At 41.2% G+C, this 13,104-nt stretch overlaps 1 protein-coding gene across 1 annotated transcript; it reads left to right on the forward strand.

Moving 5' to 3' along the window:
* The first annotated feature begins 704 nt into the window (after positions 1–704).
* SNRPG (small nuclear ribonucleoprotein polypeptide G) lies at positions 705–12,742 on the forward strand. The gene is made up of 4 exons (XM_055399607.2): positions 705–813; positions 4,450–4,472; positions 5,187–5,311; positions 12,563–12,742. Exons 1-4 carry the CDS (start codon positions 782–784, stop codon positions 12,611–12,613), a joined length of 231 nt encoding a protein of 76 aa, XP_055255582.1. The 5' UTR covers positions 705–781; the 3' UTR covers positions 12,614–12,742.
* Positions 12,743–13,104: the final 362 nt, after the last annotated feature.

Consider the following 13,104-nt stretch of genomic DNA (forward strand, 5'->3'; position numbering starts at 1 on the left):
TTCCTTAGAGTCCAATCTCACATCCATACGTTACTACTGGAAAAACCACAGCTTTGACTAGAGGGACGTTTGTTGGGCTTCCCTTGTGGCTCAGCTGGTAGAGCACAACACAGGGAAGCACAATAATGGAGGTATTGGCTCACACTGGCCAAAGAAATATTAGGGGCCCACTCCTCTTAAAGCTTATTTTCATTTAGCACAAATAAATAAGAGAAATGTTGCAATCCACAAACACAAGGGATTGACTAGCGTCCTTCAGAAGATAGTCTGAAGCTCGCCAAGTTTACAGAAGAAAGATGCAGTGCTGTCTCTTCAGTCGTGTCGAACTCTTTGCGGTCCTATGGACTGTAGACTGTAGCCCGCCAGACTCCCCTGTCCACGGGCTTCTCCAGGCAAGAATACTGGAGTGGGTTGCCATGCCTTTCTCCAGGGGATCTTCCCGACTCAGGGATTGAACCGGCGTCTCTTTCGTCTCCTACAGGCGCAAGCAAATTCTTTACCACTAGCGCCACCTGGAAAGCCCACAGAAGGAGGGAATGAAGGTGAATTTCTGAAGTCTCCTCCGTCCTAGCCAATCACTAGCTACACAACCGGAAGCTTGGGACTGATCGACAAACGCAGGCTTTCCCTAAGTATCGCGAGGTAAAGCGGGAAAGCGACCGACCATCAATTGGTTAACGGGATCAGTGACGTCAGACGCAAAGGCCCGGGCCTGCCGCTGGAGCGTGAGGGCGACTCGAATTCCGTTTGGAGGCTTCTTTGAGCTCGCAGGGTAGACATCATGAGCAAAGCACACCCTCCCGAGTTGAAGAAGTAAGTATGCGTGGGGCCCGCGGCCAAATGGCCGCTTTCTTGTGTGCCTCGAGTTCCTTAGATCCTCCCAGGAGTGTGCCTGGCGTGCGTATTCTGTTCCGCGGACGCCGAGATCCGGGCCAGTGTCGCGCGTTTCGGGGCCTGAGACCCGCGCAGAAGTAATACTTCGGCCGGGTGGATACGGTTGCCAAAGCCAACAAGGCGCCACCATCTGCTGACTTACTTCCCATGCCCGAACTCCCAGCACTGTCTCCCGGACCCTCTCCCTCGTTACTTGAAGGTCTCGAATGCCACACTTTGTTGAACATCTTGAGTAGCAGCATGTTTTCGATAAGGTGGCTTGAGAGTGATTCTGTAAAGGAACCAGGGAGATGGGTGTTTGATAATATCTGAGGAATCAAAAGCCACCTGAATCTTAGACTGTATTTGTAGCTATTTCTTTGAGCTTTAACTTAGAAATTATCTTGAATTCTTGTTCGTAGGTTAAACTTGAATGTCGTGTGATATCTACTCTGTTAACAAAACTGTGTGAGAATACTCATGTTTCTAATTAGAGAAGGCTAGGTTGTCGGGAGGGGGATGCCGTTGAACCCAGTAAAATCCAAGTAGGTTATTCCTACTGTAGGTAACACCCAATTTAAAGTTTTAGCGTCCTGAAATACTCTTGGCTGAACTTAGCATGTTCCATGTTTCCTGAGTGACTTCTCTGTCTTTGTACTATGTAATGCCAGAATTTTGCATTTATTAGTTGGCTAGCAGCAAGGATCGGAGAAGGCAATGGCAAGCCACTCCAGTACTATTGCCTAGAAAATCCCATGGATGGAGGAGCCTGGTAGGCTGCAGTCCGTGGGGTCGCTAAGGGTCGGACACGACTGAGCGACTTCACTTTCACTTTTCACTTTCACACATTGGAGAAGGAAATGGCAACCCACTCCAGTGTTCTTGCCTGGAGAATCCCAGGGATGGGGGAGCCTGGTGGGCTTCCGTCTATGGGGTCACACAGAGTCGGACACGGCTGAAGTGACTCAGCAGCAGCAGCAGCAAGGATGGAAAATTGATCCCGGGGTCAGTTTGTGAGTCACCCATCTGGTCTGCCTTGTGTACAGTTAATTTATGCTTGCCCCATAAAGAAGTCAGACTTAAGGGAAAGTTCATATTTAATTATTTTGTATTTAAATGCACATTTGTATTGAAGACATATTTTGTACAAAATCTCCGTGTATATTTTAGTCTGTTAATTAAGACAGTTATGAAGTCATAAGCCCGACATTGAGAAAAAGAGAAATTGCAATTAGTGAGCTGGTAAAATCTTTTTTTTTTTTTGGTAATTAATTTATTTTTTATTGGAGGCAAATTATATTACAATATTATATTGGTTGGTTTTGCCATACATTGACATGAATTTGCCCCGGGTTTACATAAGTTCCCCCTCCTGAACCCCCCTCCCACCTCCCTCCTCCCTTTATCCTCCCTCTGGGTCATCCCCGCATGCCAGCCTCGAGCATCCTATAACATGCATTGACCCTGAACTAGTGATTCGTTTCACATATGACAACATACGTGTTTCAATGCCATTCTCCCAAATCATCCCACCCTCACCCTCTCCCACAGAGTCCCAAAGACTGTTCTATACATCTGTGTCTCTTTTGCTGTCTCGTATACAGGGTTATCATTTGCATCTTTCTAAATTCCATATATATGCGTTAGTATACTGTATTGGTGTTTTTCTTTCTGGCTTACTTCACTCTGTATAATAGGCTCCAGTTTCATTCACCTCATTAGAACTGATTCAAATGTATTCTTTTTAATGGCTGAATAATACTCCATTGGTAAAATCTTAAAATGTCTTCTGAATTCATCATGAACTGGTGAAATTATTTTTTAACAAAGGACCATTCTCTACTTGTAAGACTTCCTTTTGATTAAGACATTGTTTGAGGATTTCAGAAGATGAAACTGGTTTTAACACCTTTCTCTGCTTATCTAGATTTTATGAGTTGTGAAATCCTGTCAGGTCGACCTCCAAAATGGCTTTTAGTATTTTTCCTTTACATTTCTCACAAATACCATCTTTAACAAGTGTATACCCTTCTCCTAGTTTAGCATGACTCAGTGGTTCTTAACTGCAGGAATGGGAGTCTGGTTCTGCCGGAATCTAGTAGGTAGAGGCCAGGGTTGCTGCCAAATGTTCTACAGTGCACTGGACATCACTCAACAACAAAATTATCCGGCCCCAAGTGTCAGTATGCTGAGGTGGAGATACCTTGGCCTAACCAGATTCTTCCTAGTGCTCTTAAAAATGGATGACAGGGTAGTCGCTCTTTGTTTTTTTCCTTCCAGTTTTCTTGAGATTTAATTGACATACAGCACTGTGTAGGTTTAAGGTGTATAGTATGATGATTTAACTTACACATGCCACAGTTGTCTTGCCCTCAGCTGCTTCTGCTGCAGTAACTTATTGCTGTCTACATAACAGAGTGCAGACTTCTTAACCCAGCATTCAGGGCCCTCCATCTGAAATCCAGGCACCAGATTCTACACACGTTAATAGTTGAATACTGCGTTCTCCTGCCAAACTGACCATTTGATTTTATCAGACTTTTTTACTGCTATGTGACTTAAAAAATTTTATTTAAACTTTATGAGCTTCAGTTGCCCATCTATTAAATGGTGGTAATTATTACTAATGTATATGTATGTAATTTATGGGCTTGCCAGGTGACACTAGTGGTAAAGAACCTGCCTGCCAGTGCAGGAAACATAAGAAAGTTGGGTTCGATACCTGAGTTGGAAAGATCCCCTGGAGGAGAGCATGGCAACCCACTCCAGTATTCTTGTCTGGAAAATCCTATTGGCAGAGGAGGCTGGCAGGCTACAGCCCATGTAATTGCAAAATAGTCTGTCTTCTTACAACTTCTGTCTGGCCCTTTGTCTTATTTATCTTTGAATTCTCCCATGATATACATTAACATTGAATGAAGATTCATATTTTTTAGCCTGTAACTGGAAGAGGTAAAAACTGGTTTGACTACATGTCTTCATATTATTCTATGCTCCTGATATGGAATTTTCTTCAATTCAGATTATTTAACTTCAAAATATGTATTTTGCCAAAGTGAACTTATGTGTTGAAGAATATCCTGAACACTTAAGATTGATGTTTAACACTAAATAAACAACACTACTTATTGTCTCAAATATAGAATAAAATACCTGTTGGATTGGGTATGGTTTGATTACCTTCTGTTTTCTTCACAACTTTGTTTGGTTTTGGAAATAACCAAAAATATAAGCAAATCTTGGTTTTTCTGTTAAGCCTGTAAATCCTGTTGTTGAAAATTAGGTCAGTATTGAACAACAAGAATGTTATTGTAGTTCACATCAATATAGAGACTCAATTTAATGTACGTTAATATGTTCTAAACTCATTCCGTTTTTTTTTTATCTTCCCCTTCACAAGTTACATTGCTCAGTTAGTATAAGTACTAGCTGAGGTAGCCCATCATTCTCATCCTTTACAGCAGTGCAAAGCTTTTAATTTTTAAAATGTCATTATTCCTATTATGTAAATTTAGCAGATTATATTGACAATATCTAAAATTAGTTATATGATCTTTACTCCTTTTGCTTTTTCAGATTTATGGACAAGAAGTTATCATGTAAGTTGTTGGTTTTTTATTTTCAGGGTGTTTTTTGAATATTAGTTTTTACATCTGCTTTGGTAGTATTTTTATTATATTTTATTATTATTATATTAATAATGTTTTGAGAAACTATAAAAATTCAAAGCACACAGATCTCTAATTCACATCCATTAAGCAAGCAGGTTAATCAATTCTAACTAGACAGCTTTATTTACTTAATTTCTGATATTTAGTAAGTTTCACAGTATTTCAGACTTTTATTTCATATAAGCCTTCTCTCACTTTGATAAAAATTAACGGGATTTTATATTTGAAAACTTAACCTTTTTTCCTTTAAACAAAGAACAGATAAGGAATAAAAATCTGACCTGCACAGAACTTGAAGTATGTAGGGGTTAAGACCATGGCTTTATTTATTTATTTATTTTTTAAGACCATGGCTTTAGAAACAAGCAGCCTTCAGTTTGAATTCCAGTTTTACCCTACAGTAACTATGTAATCTTGCATCAGTTACTTAAAAATATAATTCACTTGCTTCATAAAAAGTCAGGATGATTCTACTTTATAGAATTCCTATAAGTTTAAATGTGAGGTAAATGTAAAATGTTTAGCCCAGAGCTTGGCATATAGTAAAGATATATCAGGGTTTTCTCTCACTTTATTTTTAATGAATAGTTTAGATGATAGTTAATAGTCAGCTTTATTAAATTCCTTTTTCCTTTTACATAGTGAAATTAAATGGTGGCAGACATGTCCAAGGAATATTGCGGGGATTTGATCCCTTTATGAATCTTGTGATAGATGAATGTGTGGAGATGGCAACTAGTGGGCAACAGAACAATATTGGAATGGTGGTAAGTACCAATACAAGATCTCTCTTAGAGATTTCATTTTTCTTTTGGATTAAACATTAACATCCCTTCTATCCAGCTCTTGGATTAAACTGAAGTTAGGCAAATTACAGGCAAGATTAGATATTCCAACCCCCTTTGAGTTTAACTTATGGAGGTTATTCAACTGTGGTAATACCCCAGTTACCTGTAGGTTACATCTGAATCTTACACAGAATCCACTGAGGTCCTCGGACTTGAAATAGCTGTTGGAATTATTTCTGTGCTTTATTCTGTAATGAGGCCCATACTGGGTCTTCATTGAGCCATAGTGAAGTCACTCAGTCATGTCCAACTCTTTGCGACCCCACAGACTGCAGCCTGCCAGGCTCCTCCATCCATGGGATTTTCCAGGCAAGGTTACTTGAGTGGGTTGCCATTTCCTTCTCTAGGGAATCTTCCTGACCCAGGGATCGAACCCCCAGGTCTCCTGCATTGCAGGCAGATGCTTTACCCTCTGAGCCACCAGGGAAGCCCCTTCATTAGAGCAGTAGTACAGAGGGTTTTCAAGTTCCCCAGGTGATTCTAATAAATCAAAGATAAACTGTTGATCCAGAGTTTTTACAATCAATTAGTTAATGAAGAGTTTTTGTTTTAAGCAAGCAAATAAAAACTATGCCGAGTCCACCTCGAAGCAATTGAAACTGTCTCTAAGGGACAGTTTGTGTGTGCTGTTATAAGATCTTGTGTAATTTTAGTGTGTGCTGAGGATTCAGTTCAGTTCAGTCGCTCAGTCGTGACCGACTCTTTGCGACCCCATGAATCACAGCACGACAGGCCTCCCTGTCCATCACCAACTCCCGGAGTTCACTCAAACCCACATCCATCGAGTCGGTGATGCCATCCAGCCATCTCATTCTCTGTCGTCCCCTTCTCCTCCCACCCCCATCCTTCCCAGCATCAGTCTTTTCCAGTGAGTCAACTCTTCGCATGAGGTGGCCAAAGTATTGGATTTTCAGCTTTAGCATCAGTCCTTCCAGTGAATACCCAGGATCAATCTCCTTTAAAATGGACTGGTTGATAACTTTCCTTCCAAGGAGTAAGCGTCTTTTAATTTCATGGCTGCAGTCAGCATCTGCAGTGATTTTGGAGCTGAAAAAAATGAAGTCTGATACTGTTTCCACTGTTTCCCCATCTATTTCCCATGAAGTGATGGAACCAGCATCTGCAGTGATTTTGGAGCCCAAAAAAACAAAGTCTGACACTGTTTCCACTGTTTTTCCATCTATTTCCCATGAAGTGATGGGACCAGATGCCATGATCTTTGTTTTCTGAATGTTGAGCTTCAAGCCAACCTTTCACTCTCCTCTTTTCCTTTCATCAAGAGGCTTTTGAGTTCTCTTCACTTTCTGCCATAAGGGTAGTGTCATCTGCATATCTGAGATTATTGATATTTCTCCCAGCAATCTGGATTCCAGCCTGTGCTTCTTCCAGCCCAGCGTTCCTCATGATGTACTCTGCATATAAGTTAAATAAGCAAGGTGATAATATACAGCCTTGACATACTCCTTTTCCTATTTGGAACCAGTCTGTTGTTCCATGTACAATTCTGACTGTTGCTTCCTGACCTGCATACAGGTTTCTCAAGAGGCAGGTCAGGTGGTCTGGGATTCCCATCTCTTTCAGAATTTTCCACAGTTTACTGTGATCCACACAGTCAAAGGCTTTGGCATAGTCAATGAAGCAGAAATAGATGTTTTTCTGGAACTCTCTTGCTTTCTCCATGATCCAGCAGATGTTGGCAATTTGATCTCTGGTGCCTCTGCCTTTTCTAAAACCTACTTGAACATCTGGGAGTTCACAGTTCACATATTGCTGAAGCCTGGCTTGGAGAATTTTGAGCATGACTTTACTAGCGTGTGAGATGAGTGCAATTGTGCAGTCGTTTGCGCATTCTTTGGCCTTCCCTTTCTTTGGGATTGGAATGAAGACTGACCTTTTCCAGTCCTGTGGCCACTGCTGAGTTTTCCAAATTTGCTGGCATATTGAGTGCAGCACTTTCACAGCATCATCTTTCAGGGTTTGAAATAGCTCAGCTGGAATTCCATCACCTCCACCAGCTTTGTTCGTAGTGAAGCTTTCTAAGGCCCACTTGACTTCACATTCCAAGATGTCTGGCTCTAGGTCAGTGATCACGCCATCATGATTATCTTGGTTGTGAAGATCTTTTTTGTACAGTTCTTCTGTGTATTCTTGCCACCTCTTCTTAATATCTTCTGCTTCTGTTAGGTCCACACCATTTCAGTCCTTTATCGAGCCCATCTTTGCATGAAGTGTTCCCTTGGTATCTCTAATTTTCTTGAAGAAGTCTCTAGTCTTTCCTATTCTGTTGTTTTCCTCTATTTCTTTGCATTGATCGCTGAGGAAGGCTTTCTTATCTCTCCTTGCTATTCTTTGGAACTCTGCATTCAGATGCTTATATCTTTCCTTTTCTCCTTTGCTTTTTGCTTCTCTTCTTTTCACAGCCATTTGTAAGGCCTCCCCAGACAGCCATTTTGCTTTTTTGCATTTCTTTTCCATGGGGATGGTCTTGATCCCTGTCTCCTGTACAGTGTCACGAACCTCCGTCCATAGTTCATCAGGCACTCTATCTATCAGATCTAGTCCCTTAAATCTATTTCTCACATTTAGGTCATACCTGAATGGTCTAGTGGTTTTCCCTAATATCTTCAATTTAAGTCTGAATTTGGCAATAAGGAGTTCACGATCTGAGCCATAGTCAGCTCCCGGTCTTGTTTTTGCTAACTGTACAGAACTTCTCCATCTTTGGCTGCAAAGAATATAATCAGTCTGATTTCCGTGTTGGCCATCTGGTGATGTCCATGTGTAGAGTCTTCTCTTGTGTTGTTGAAAGAGGGTGTTTGCTATGACCAGTGCATTCTCTTGGAAAAACTCTTATTAGCCTTTGCCCAGCTTCATTCCGTGCTCCAAGGCCAAATTTGCCTGTTACTCCAGGTGTTTCTTGACTTCCTACTTTTGCATTCCAGTCCCCTATAATGAAAAGGACATCTTTTTTGGGTGTTAGTTCTAAAAGGTCTTGTAGGTCTTCATAGAACCGTTCAACTTCGGCTTCTTCAGCATTCCTGGTTGGGGCATAGGCCTGGATTACTGTAATATTGAATGATTTGCTTTGGAAACGAACAGAAATCATTCTGTCATTTTTAAGATTGCATCCAAGTACTGCATTTCGGACTCTTTTGTTGACCATGATGGCTACTCCATTTCTTCTAAGGGATTCCTGCCCACAGTTATAGATATAATGGTCACTTGAGTTAAATTCACCCATTCCAGTCCATTTTAATTCACTGATTCCTAGAATGTCGACGTTCACTCTTGCATCTCCTGTTTGACCACTTCCAATTTGCCTTGATTCACGGACCTAACATTCCAGGTTCCTATGCAATATTGCTCTTTACAGCATCGGACCTTGCTTGTATCACCGGTCACATCCACAATTGGGTATTGGTTTTGCTTTGGCTCCATCCCTTCATTCTTTCTGGAGTTATTTCTCCACTGCAGCATACTGGGCACCTACCGACCTGGGGAATTCCTCATTCAGTAACCTATCATTTTGCCTTTTGATACTGTTCATGGGGTTCTCAAGGCAAATATACTGAAGTGGTTTGCCATTCCCTTCTCCAGTGGACCACATTCTGTCAGACCTCTCCACCATGACCTGCCCGTCTTGGGTGGCCCCACACAGCATGGCTTAGTTTCATTGAGTTAGACAGGGCTGTGGTCCGTGTGATCAGATCGACTAGTTTTCTGTGATTATGATTTCAGTGTGTCTGCCCTCTGATGCCCCCTCGCAATACCTACCATCTTATTTGGGTTTCTCTTACCTTGGTCATGGGGTATCTCTTCACAGCTGCTCCAGCAGAGCACAGCCACTGCACCTTACATTTGACGAGGGGTATCTCCTCAAGGCCGCCCCTCCTGACCTTGTACATGGATTACTACTTATCAAACTTCAATGTTTATGCATTCCCAGAAAGTTAATTACCCTTTCCAAGGCTTGTGTTATTGCTTGTTTCAAGTATATTTCCATTATTGCATTTTGAAAAGCAAATCAGTCAGGGTTTGAAAAACAATTTGGAGTCCCTAGATATGAGTCTCCCTGGCCTCTTGCACACATTTCACGTAGATGGACCTTCTTTTCAGGTACAGTCCCCTTGAGATTCTGTTGAAAATGAATACAAGTCTGGCAAATCATTAGCATTTTCTTATAAAAGAGAGTTTTAAAAATACCCCAAGATTTCCCTCTAGCCCTTCCTTTTACAGATTAGGAAATCTTCATTCTGATAGAGGGTAGATTAACCCTATATCAACAGATTTGCAAAAAAAGAAAAAATTAAGGGACTTGACATTTAAAGTTCTAATTTGAGGAAATAACTTTTGAGAATGTGTGGCACTTTTCAGAATTTTTATTAGTGAAGGTATTGATGTTGTAATTTTCCCCGATTGTGATGGGGTTAATTTTCCTTACATGGAAAATCGTTAAAAGCAGTGCCATCACAAGTCATTCAAATAGTGAGCTCCAACTTAACTGTGATAGGCAGTCTGTTCTTCCATCTCTGATGCATGTTCTGTGACTAAAACAAGTCTATTAGTGGGTGCTAATTCTTATGGCTGAGTTAACACTTTGAAAATGAAATAATGATAACATATCAATTTTCTTTAATTTAAAAACAGCCTAAAGAAAATGAAAGAATGGTTTTTCTAAGGGAAAGAAGGGAAACTAGTTACTATTTTATTTTTTTACAAGCTGTTTGGCTAAAGAAACAGTTTCACTGGCTTCATTGTTCCCTTGTCTAATCAGTGACCCATTGAGGCCATTGAAACCACTTACTACAAGACTTCCCTGGCAGTCCACTGGCTCAGACTCTGCTCCCAATGCGTGGGGCCCAGGCTCAATCCCTACTAAGACCTGGTGCAACCAAATAAGTTTTGTTGTTTTTGTTTTAAGAAACTACTTAATACAGGATCTGTCAGGTGGATAATGATGTCTCAATTAGCCTCTTCTGAATATAACCAGAGTAGTCAGTAGCCTCACCTCTGTCTTATTTCCTTAAGATTCAACTTTACTTCAAGGTTCCTCTAAGAATATAGTAAAAATTGTGTAGTTTTTGATGCTATGTGTTTCAGAAGTTCTTACTGGCTTTGTGCTTCTGTAGCTCCAATTTAGGTTTGTATTCTTTATTAGACAGTTGTGCCCCTTCATGAAAAGACCTGGGCAACACTTTGCCAAAACTTAGTACTCAAGCCCAATCCAAGGAGCAGTATGGAATTCTGGACCTGATGGTTCCAGTTTGATCTGGAATATGGGGCATCCAACACAGTGGGGAAACAGAGAAGGCAGTGGCAACCCACTCCAATATGCTTGCCTGGAAAATCCCATAGATGGAGGAGCCTGGTGGGCTGCAGTCCATGGGGTCATGAAGAGTCAGGACTGAGCGACTTCACTTTCACTTTTCACTTTCATGCATTGGAGAAGCAAATAGCAACCCACTGCAGTGTTCCTGCCAGCCTGGTGGGCTGCCGTCTGTGGGGTCGCACAGAGTTGGACACGACTGGAGCGACTTAGCAGCAGCAACACAGTGGGAAAAGAGGAAGAGCCCTGTGAAGCAGAGGTGTTCACGACGAGCTTTAATTCCTGTGTCTTATGTGAGAAGGCAAAGAAGTGTGTGACACCATTTAGAAAACGTTGAGGAAAGTGGCAGTTTTATTTTTTTTAATGATGCCAAAAAGAAAAAGCCCATAGATCTGAAAATCTTAGTTATCTGAAATAACTTCTCTTCACCACCCTCCACTTCTGGGGAAAGTGTCACAAATGGACAGGTTTAGGAAGGAACTAGGAAGAAGGCTACTTGGTTTTTAAGTTTTGATTGGTAAGAAGTCATGTTCATCTTATGTTACAAATAAGCCAGCAATTTAAAACTCTTGAAAAAACTAGGAATCATGTTGTTTAGGTTTCTTCATTTCTTTTCCTAATTTGTAAGAAGAGTGAGCATCTGTAGCTTCTTTTAGTCTCCATTGTCATTTTCAGTGCAGCTCTTAATTCTTTGCCACTTTCTTACCACAATCATTGCTGTTTGTCTCTGCCAGGCTCCCCAACACTTTCCCATCTGTCATGGTCCTTCCCAGTTTGTCACCTGCAGTAATCAGATGCAGGTCATCTGTTTACTTAATTGAGCCTTTTGTGAGCCTGCCACTGCTTTAGGCACTGAGTAGGTGCACCAAGCAAGTCCTTGCCCTCAATAGAAATGACACTTGAGTGAGGAAGATAGTATATAATAGTGTATGTAATAAATAAAGCAAGTAGAGTGAGAAGAGGAAGAAACAAATTACAGCTATTTTTATGCCAGCTGCCTCCCAGCATAGCTCCACTTTGAATCTTACTCAATGAAAGTCACTCAGTCGTGTCCGACTCTTTGTGACCCATGAACTATACAGTCCATGGAATTCTCCAGGCCAGAATACTGGAGTGGGTAGACGTTCCCTTCTCCAGGGGATCTTCCCAACCCAGGGGTTGAGCCCAGGTCTCCCACATTGTAGGCGGATTCTTTACCAGCTGAACCACTAAGGAAGTCCATGAATACTGGAGTGGGTAGCCTATCCCTTCTCCTGCAGATCTTCCTGACCCAGGAATGGAACCAGGGTCTTCGGCATTGCAGGTGGATTCTTTACCAGCTGAGCTACTAGCAAAGCCCCGAATCTCACTCAGGATGCCTCCACTTCTAATAAATCGTTCTGCATCCCCTCATCCCAGTCCTGTCCTTTAACCTGTCTGGCTCTATTGAACTGATTTGTGGTTGCATTACCTACAGTCCACCAGGGACTCCTTATTTTCATAGTCCCCTTCCAGTTTGACTTTTCTATCCCATTGTACCAGCCATTTCGCCTATGCTTCATGACTATCCTGACTTACGTTCTTTTATAGAAGATCCCAGGAGTAGGAAATGGCAACTCGCTTCAGTAATCTTGCCTGGAAAATCCCATGGACAGAGGAACCTGGTGGGTTATAATCCATAGGGTCGCAGAGAGTCAGTCACAACTGAGCATCTGAGCACTCACACACATTGACTAGGGGAAAAAAAGCCTCACAAACTGACATTTAATACCTAAAAAACCATTAATGAGTTGATGAAAATTTTTTAAATCATCATTGATACGTCTGTTGAACGAACTGTGTTCTTTTCATTTTCTCTTTCTTAGGTAATACGAGGAAATAGCATCATCATGTTAGAAGCCTTGGAACGAGTATGAACAATGGCTGTGTTCACCAGAGAAATCAACTGCTTCCATGTGTCCCCGCTCCACATTCTACTACCAGAAAAATAGGGTTGTGTACATTTTCTTACTGAACTTTTTTGTTAAATAAACTTTTGTAATAGCCAAAAATGCTTTCTTAGCTGTTCTCAACTTAGAATATTTGCTCTTATTCTGATTTTTTTCTGTCATGACCTGTTATTGGTTGAGACTGATGAGTTCAGAGGTTTTTAATGCATTAAAATAGAAAAATCTTATTAAATATGAAACATTGGCAAGATGCCCTTTTCCCATATCTTTTACTACTGAACAAAGTTAAAGAAGCTGCATACCTGAGTGGGTTTCTTTAAAACATTAACTGGAATTTTCAAAGTTCTTGCAGTAACTTGGACAGACACTGACTTTTTCACATACATCTACATTCCAAGTACGGTTTCACTCAAACAACACGGGTTAAACTGTGCAGGTTCACTTATATACTGCTTTTT

Source organism: Moschus berezovskii, chromosome 11 (genome assembly GCF_049115385.1).
Source record: "Moschus berezovskii isolate FMDL1 chromosome 11, NW_MosBer_1.0, whole genome shotgun sequence".
Classification (NCBI taxonomy): domain Eukaryota; kingdom Metazoa; phylum Chordata; class Mammalia; order Artiodactyla; family Moschidae; genus Moschus; species Moschus berezovskii.

Excerpts from the sequence above, each read along its gene's own strand:
- SNRPG (XM_055399607.2), top strand. The coding sequence starts at position 782 with ATGAGCAAAGCACACCCTCCCGAGTTGAAGAA. Across the intron at positions 814-4,449 it reads CACCCTCCCGAGTTGAAGAA|ATTTATGGACAAGAAGTTAT; the intron begins GTAAGTATGCGT and ends TTGCTTTTTCAG. Across the intron at positions 4,473-5,186 it reads TATGGACAAGAAGTTATCAT|TGAAATTAAATGGTGGCAGA; the intron begins GTAAGTTGTTGG and ends CCTTTTACATAG.